General features: G+C 42.6%; 1 protein-coding gene across 2 annotated transcripts in view; it reads right to left on the reverse strand.

The window, feature by feature from the left end:
- The window catches only part of HPRT1 (hypoxanthine phosphoribosyltransferase 1), a 70,303-nt gene that overhangs the window by 32,716 nt on the left and 29,064 nt on the right, over positions 1-8,523 (reverse strand). For both annotated transcript variants that reach the window (XM_060183180.1, XM_007517003.3), the window contains one exon: positions 5,379-5,562. In XM_060183180.1, coding sequence (XP_060039163.1) covers positions 5,379-5,537 — 159 coding nt within the window. In that variant the 5' untranslated portion in view covers positions 5,538-5,562. The remainder of the gene's footprint in view (positions 1-5,378; positions 5,563-8,523) is intronic.

The following is an 8,523-nucleotide window of genomic DNA, read 5'->3' on the forward strand; positions in this document are numbered from 1 at the left end:
TGTGCAAGGGAACCTTCATGCCTGAGGCTCTAAAGTCCCAGGTTCAATCCCCTACACCACCATAAGCCAGAATTGATAAAAAAAAAAATTGGTAAAAAAAGAGAGAGAGAGAGAGAGAGAGAGAGTTGTAGAAATAATAAATAGGGGGTCAGGCACAGCGGGTTAAGCACACATGGCACAAAGCGCAAGGACCGACATAAGGATTCCAGTTTGAGCCCCCAGCTCCCTACCTGCAAGGGAGTCACTTCACAGGTGGTAAAACAGGTCTGTAGGTGTCTATCTTTCTTTTCCCCACCCTGTCTTCCCCTCCTCTCTCCATTTCTCTCTGGCCTATGCAACAACGAATGATATCAACAACAACAAAAACCACAAGGCTACAACAAGGGCAACAAAAGGGGGGGGAATGGCCTCCAGGAGCAGTGGATTCATGGTGCAGGCACTGAGCTCCAGCAATAACCCTGGAGGCAAAAAAAAAAAAAGAAATAGTGGTCCAGGAGGTGGCGCAGTGGATAAAGTGTTGGACTCTTAAGCATGAGGTCCTGAGTTCAATCCCCAGCAGCACATATGTACCAGAGTAATGTCTAGTTCTTTCTCTCTCTCTCTCCTCCTATCCCTCTCATTAATAATAAATAAATAAATTTTTATAAAAAAGAAATAATAAAAGTTGAAAAACAAGATCAGAAATGAAAACACAAGTAGAACCTGAAATGTAAATATTGCACCAAAGTAAAAGACTCTGAGGTGGGAGTGGGTGGGTGGGGAGAATACAGGTCCATGAAGGATGATAAATGACATAGTGGGGGTTGTATTGTTAAATGGGGAACTGGGGAATGTTATGCATGTACAAACGATTGTATTTACTGTTGAATGTAAAACATTAATTCCCCAATAAAGAAATTTAAAAAATAATAATAATAAATAATAATCAACCCGTATCTGTGACCTTGGGTACTGCTGCAGTTTCCAATGGAAGGAATGGGGTCACAGAACTCTCTGGTGGTGAGAAAGGTGTGGAACTGTAGCCCTGTTACCTCATAATTGTGCAACTCGGCATTAAATCACTAACTAGAAAAAGAAAGTGAAATCAGTCACGCTAAATACACTTGTTCCTTCTTCTGTGACAAAACCAACATGAAAAGTCAAACTATACTTCCACATGAGGTCAACAATTTTTGCCCAAATAGCCCACAGCCTTCTCTAGAGCCTGCACATTTTCATTTTCCTGACCACAAGTTTAAAATATTGGGTGGTGAGGAGAAACCTTATGAGGAATGCTCAGAGTTAGGGGGAAGCCTTTAACAATAGAATAAAATTACTGATTTAAGTCTTATAAAAAAAAGTCATGGGACATATATACTCAATGGAGTACTACTCGGCAGTAAAAAAAGACCATATAATGTGTCTTTTGGGACTAAATGGATGGAACGGGCAGTGAGCATGCTTAGTGAAATAAAGAAGGACAACTGTGTTATGATTTCATTCATAAGTGGAATATAGAGAACTGAGACATGAACTTGAAAAAAGAAGATATATATATAAGGCTGGGGAGACAACATAATGGTTATGCAAATGACTTTCATGTCTTGAGTCTCTGAGTTCCCAGGTTTAATTCCCGACACCACAAGCCAAAGCTGGGCAGTGCTCTAGGGGAAAAACAAAGAAGAAAAAAAATATATATGTTGTCAACCTGTATTTATGACCCCGGGAGAACTACAGGGGTCACCACAGGAGGAGGGGTGGGTGGCACAGAACTTTGGTAATACCCCTATTGTCTTATGAACTTATAAATCACTATGAAGTCACTAATAAAAAATATATATAGGGAGTCGGGCAGTAGTGCAGTGCATTAAGTGCACATGTAAGGACCAGCGCAAAGATCCCAGTTTGAGCCCCTGGCTCCCAACCTGCAGGGGAGTTGCTTCACGGGCGGTGAAGCAGGTCTGCAGGTGTCTCTCTTTCTCTCCCCCTGTCTTCCCTTCCTCTCTCCATTTCTCTCTGTCCTATCCAAGAACAACAATAATAACTACAACAATAAGAAAACAGGGGCAACAAAAGGGGGGGAGAAATTATTAATATATATGTATATATATTTTATTTAAAAAGAGTCAAGTTGTAGGGACCTGGCACTGCGGTTCCTGCATGAAGAAGGTCACTGTTTCTTGTTTGTTTTGTTTTGTTTGAATAGTAAACTCCCTTTGCTTTCTTTTCCAAGGAAGTATATCCCATGCCAAGTCCCCAGAGGAATGAAGCATAGGTCATAAAGTAAGAAGACTGGTGTGGATGTGTGTAGGGAGGACTACACAAAGTCAGGAGCATGGACCCTAAGTGCAAGCTATCACTCTAAGCAACAGTGCATTAGTGGCCGGGCAGCTACATTGATGGGGATTCAAGTTCAGGGTCCACCACCAGAAGCCATACATATAGTGAACTGCACTGAGTGCAAAATCTGAATTGTGCATTTAGGCAAGTCTTCAATTCTGGCAAGACTTTGAGTAGTGAACAGGAGGGTGTGTGTCGGTATTGGTTTGTTTGCTTTGGTTTGGTATGGTTTTTGCTAGATCACACCACTCAGCTCTGGCTTGTGGTGGGTAGTGGTATGGGGGACTGAACCTGGGAATTGGAAGCCTCAAGCATGACAGAGTCTCTTTGCAGAACCATTATGCTATCCTGCCCCCCCCAGCCCCACCCCATCCCATCACACCTAAAAGAAGCTTCTGAGCGTGGAGTAATGCCTTGGTGTTTGAGCATAAAAGGGTTGCCCAATCACCTGCAAGACTGATGAAAATGTGTGGAAAAGTCAGACATGGGTCATTCAAATAAATAATTAACAGAGGGAATAAAGGTTAAGAGTTACATGCAGGGAGTCGGGCGGTAGCACAGCGGGTTAAGCGCACATGGCGCCAAGTGCAAGGACCAGCTTAAGGATCCCAGTTCGAGGCCCCGGCTCCCCACCTGTCGGTGAAGCAGGTCTGCAGGTGTCTATCTTTCTCTCCCCCACTCTGTCTTCCCTTCCTCTCTCCATTTCTCTTTGTCCTATCCAACAACAACAACAATAATAACTTCAATAATCAAACAACAAGGGCAACAAAAGGGAATGAATAAATATTTTTTTAAAAAAGAGTTACATGTAGATCAAGCGGTCTTCTTCTCCATGAAATACGATCTACGATACTGACTCATAAATAGCAAAAGCCAGACATGCATTTCGAATCCCTGAAGAAGCTGGGCGAAATTCCATTTTTTAAGAGAAATTGTAGCTTATGGTAACTACAAAGGCCTACATGCAGCCAGAAACAAAGGAAGTAGTCTGAAGTGATAAAAACCCAACAGCCACATGATCAAAGGATGATGAGTGATGCGATTCATCGGTGAAGATCAAGCTGAGTCTGTGATGTAACCCAGTGTTACCCTGACAAATAATAATTTCTCAACTCAAAAATCAAAAAGCTAAAACAGCCAGTGCTCATGCCTGAGGCTCCAAAGCCCCAGGTTCAATCCCCTGCACCACCGTAAGCCAGAGCTGAGCTGTGCTCTCTGGTAAAAAAAAAAAAAAAAAAAAAAAAAGAATAGTATTAAAACAGCCAATGCTGCACCACCAGGGCTGTGTTATCTGGAGGGGGTGTGCAGGGGGGGGGTGTTGGGGAACACAGATTCTCACTCATCCCACAGTCAAACTTGCCCTCTGTCAGTACTCTACGGTGTTTGAGATCACAAGACACACCAGTGAATATGAGCCTGCACAAGTGGAAAAAAAAAAAGCGTAGGTTTTCTTTGATGTGCCAGTGTTCCTGCTTTATAAGACCAGGGAGAGAGTGCACTGGGAGCACCTAAGACTCAGGTTGGATCCCTGGCATACCCATAGCCAGAGCTCAGTAGTTGATGTTCTGGCTTAAAAACAAAAAACAAACAAACAAGCAAAAATGTGGCCACAAGGTGGCGTAGTAGATAAAAGCACTAGACTCTCAAGCATGAGGTCCCGTGTTCAAGCTCTAATAATTGTTCCCCTCTTATCCTATGGTTTTGTTAATGTCTCCTTTTTAAAAAATAAATAAAAAAAGAAAGAAAAAAATATTGCATGTCCCAGAGGAATGTTCTGGTTCTCTCTCATTCCTCTCTGTGTAGTAAATAAAACCTTAAAACAAAAAAAAAAAAAAAAGAGAGGCACAAACGGGCGGGGGCAGATAGCATAATGTTTCTGCAAAGAGACTCTCATACCTGAGGCTCCAAAGTCTAGGTTCAATGTCCCGCACCACCATAAGCCAGAGCTGGACAGTGCTCTGGTGTTTTTCTCTCTCTGCATCTCTCTCAAAAATAAAATAAACAAAATATTTTTTAAAAAAGAAATAAAATTTAAAAAGGCAAAAACAAATAGGTTTATAGCCTCTCCAAAGTAACAAGTTAAAAAAAAAAAAAAAGCAGGGGCTGGGTTGTGGCACACTTGGTTGAATGCACATATTGCAATGTCTAAGGACCCAGGTTCGAGCCCCCAGTCCCTACCTGCAGGGGGGAAGGAAGCTTTGCGAGTGGTGAAGCAAGGCTGCAGGTGTTGCTCTGCCTTTCTCCCTAGTTCCCTCTTTCCTCTCAATTTCTGTCTCTATCAAATAAAGATAATAAACAAATTAATAAAAAAGATTTCGGGAGTCGGGCGATAACACAGTGGATTAAGTGCACATGGTGCAAAGCGCAAGGACGGCGTAAGGATCCCAGTTCGAGCCCCCGGCTCCCTACCTCCAGGGGAGTCGCTTCACAGGCGGTGAAGCAGGTCTGCAGGTGTCTTTCTTTCCTTCCCCCTCTGTCTTCCCCTCCTCTCTCCATTCTCTCTGTCCTATCCAACAATGACATCAACAACAATAATAACCACAACAACAATAAAAACAACAAAGGCAACAAAAAAGGAAAGAAAGAAATATTTTTTTAAAAGGTTTCAAGCTCATATACACTATGTGATCTTTAGTAAATGTTTAAAAAAGAAACACAGGTTAACACCCAGCTGGATATGAATAAACTAGAAAAAAGTCCCACTGTAACCAAGTGAAATGAACATGAGTTTAGTCTGCATGCAGTTTCAAAAAAAAAAAAATACAAGAAAATCTACAGTTGCCATTAAAAAAAACAGGCTGGGAGTATGGATCAACCTGCCAACACCCATGTTCAGTGGGGAAGCAACGACAGAAGCCAGACCTTCCACCTTCTGCACCCCATAATGACCCTGGGTCCATACTCCCAGAGGGATAAAGAATAGGAAAGCTATCAGGGGAGAGGATGGGATACGGAGTCCTGGTGGTGGGAATTGTGCGGAGTTGTACCCCTTATCCTGTGGTTTTGTCAGTTTACTTTTTATAAATGCATTTTAAAAAACTCTAGCATAATATACTTACACAGTAGCTCTTCAGTCTGATAAAATCTACAGTCATAGGAATGGATCTGTCACTATTTCTGTTCAGTGCTTTAATGTAGTCCAACAGGTCAGCAAAGAATTTATAGCCTCCCTTGAGCACACAGAGGGCCACGATATGATGCCCGCCCATCTCCTTCATCACATCTCGGGCGAGCCGTTCTGTCCTACAGGAAGCAAATGAAGAATTCACATTCCATTGAAATACATTGAAACTTTCTAACAAGCCTCCCACCCCACCCCCAAAGCATCATACTCTTGCTCAAGATGAATTGTCAAGATTCAGGTACATCTTTCATGATTCCTAAATGCAGATCAGAGTAAGGCAGCATTTTCACCTATCAGATTCACAATTTCAGATTACAAGAAATTTCCCTGGGTTTGGTAAGAGAGCTCACCTGGATAGCGCACCCACTTTGCCATGTGTGTTAATAACCCAGGTTCAAGGCCAGCACCCACCACAGTGGAGGAAGCTCTGGCACTACGGTGTCTTTCCCTCTCTCTCATGTGTTTCTCTTTTTCTTCTTCTTCTTTTTTTTTTTTTTTTTTGCTATGTTTTATTGGGGGGGGGAATTAATGGTTTACAGTGAGTACAGTTATTGATACGTTTATAAAAATTCTTAATTTTCATCCATGTCTTCCTGGCTTATCTCACTTAACATGATGCCTTCCAGCTCCATGCAAGATGAGGTGAAGAAGGTGAAGTTACCATTTTTAATAGCTGAGTAGTATTCCACAGTATATATAGACCATCACTTGCTCAGTCACTCATCTGTTGTTAGACACTTGGGTTGCTTCCATATTTTGGCTATTACAAATTATGTTGCTATGAATATAAGTATACACAGATCTTTTCAGATGGGTGTGTTTGGTTCCACAGGATGAATATGGGATGATCCTCCTCACAGACAGAAGATGAAAAATAACAGAAGGGAAAACACAAAACAAAACTTGGACTAGAGCTGGCATATTGCAGCAAAGCAAAAGACTCTGGGGTGGGGGGGTTTCAGGTCCTGGAACATGATGGCAGAGGAGGACCTGGGGGGTTTGAATTGTTATGCAGAAAACTGAGAAATGTTACACATGTACAAACTACTCTGGCTGTCGACTGTAACCCATTAATCCCAATAAAGAAAAAAAGAAAAACAAAAAAAAAAATCTCAATTTTCTGTAAAACTCACTCCCAGCCTAGGTCCTCCTCCGTCAGCAGCACCAGGACCTGAAAGCCCTGCCCCCTCCCTCAGAGTGCTTTACTTCGATGCACCTCTCTTATCTCCGATTTGAAAAAGTCAGCCCAGTGGGCCAGCAAGTGGGTCGAGCCTTTGCCACCACAAAGCAGGGAGGAAAGCTCAAGTGGTGAAGTAGTGCTGTGATATCTCTCCTCTCTTTGTCTTTCTCTCCCTATCACCACTAAAAAAAAAAAAAAAAAAAAGAGCACTGGGAATGGATATGCTAGCATTGAGTCCCAGTGATTTCCTAGTGGCAAAAAAAACTAACAAGAAAAGAATTCCCAGGGTCCGGGAGATGGCACAGTAGATAAACCATGGGATTCTCAACCATAAGGGTCCTGAGTTCAATCCCTGCCAACACATGTACCAGAGTGATGTCTGGCTCTTACTCTCTCTCTCCTCCTACCTTTCTCATGAATAAATAAATTCTTTGAAAATAAATCTGTAGAATAGGTTGTGAGGAAAGGGGAGCTCTCATATAGCATTGGGAGTGCATGAGCACGCTTCCAGGGGATAAGCTGGCAGTTATGACGACATTCAACAAGTGCTTTCCTGTTGGCCCAGGATCGAGTCAGGCAGTGTCCAAACAATGTGTAAACAATGTCTGTCCCCAGGCCAGGGAAGGAGCTCAGCATTAGAGACAGGACTTGCATGACTGCAGAACCAGGTTGAATCCCAAGCACCATCCATGCCAGCGCTGAGCAGTGCTCTGTTCTCTCTCTCTCAGTAAGTAAAAATAATGTTTGCCCTCTTCCAGAATGGAAGCAAAATAACAGAGATCATAACTGTCTACCAACAGATTAAATGAATGATGGTTTATGCAGAAAATGGAATGTTATGCAACCTTTAAAATAAATAGGATAAATCTTTTAAATAAATAAATACATAAATAAGGGGGTCAGGCAGTAGGCACAGTGAGTTAAGCACACGTGGTGCAAAGCGCAAAGACCGGAGAGTAAGGATCCCGGTAGGAGCCCCCAGCTCCCCACCTGCAGGGGGGTCGCTTCATAAGCATTGAAGCAGGTCTGCAGGGGTCTATCTTTCTCTCTCCCTCTGTCTTCCCCTCCTCTCTCCATTTCTCTCTGTCCTATCCAACGACAACAATAGCAGCAACAACAACAACAATAACGATAAACAACAAGAGCAACAAAAGGGAAAAAATAGCCTCCAGGGGCAGTGGTTTCATAGTGCAGGCACCGAGCCCCAGTGACAACCCTGGAGGAAATAAATAAATACATAGGATAGTTCTGGGTCCACTAAAAACTGCCCAGTAAATTTTAGATCTATATGACAATATATACATATATATCCATGTAGTAATACATATTCATATATACTTAACATATAGAGACGATATATACATAGTACATATGCATAGCCGGTGTTGAGAGAACTTCACTGTCCTCATACAGAGGTCCCATATTAGAAAAGCTTGTAACACACATTAATATAATGTTAAAGGGCTAGGGAGATAGCATAGTGGTTATGCAAAAAGACTCATGCCTGAGGCTCTGAGTTCCTAGGATCTGTCCCCAGCACCACCAGGAGCCAGAGCTGAGCAGTGCTCTGGTAAAATTTAAAAAAAATCAAAAATATAATTTTTAAATAAAAAGCAACACAACCAGATATACAGAAGAAACATTTAAGGGAGTCGGGAGGTAGCACAGCGGGTTAAGCGCAAGTGGCGCAAAGCGCAAGGACCAGCCTAAGGATCCCAGTTCGAGCCCCGGCTCCCCACCTGCAGGGGAGTCGCTTCACAGGCGGTGAAGCAGGTCTGCAGGTGTCTATCTTTCTCTCCTCCTCTCTGTCTTCCCCTCCTCTCTCCATTTCTCTCTGTCCTATCCAACAGTGATGACAACAATAATAACTACAACAATAAAACAACAAGGGCAACAAAAG

The sequence above is a fragment of the Erinaceus europaeus genome, chromosome X, assembly GCF_950295315.1.
Source record: "Erinaceus europaeus chromosome X, mEriEur2.1, whole genome shotgun sequence".
NCBI lineage: Eukaryota > Metazoa > Chordata > Mammalia > Eulipotyphla > Erinaceidae > Erinaceus > Erinaceus europaeus.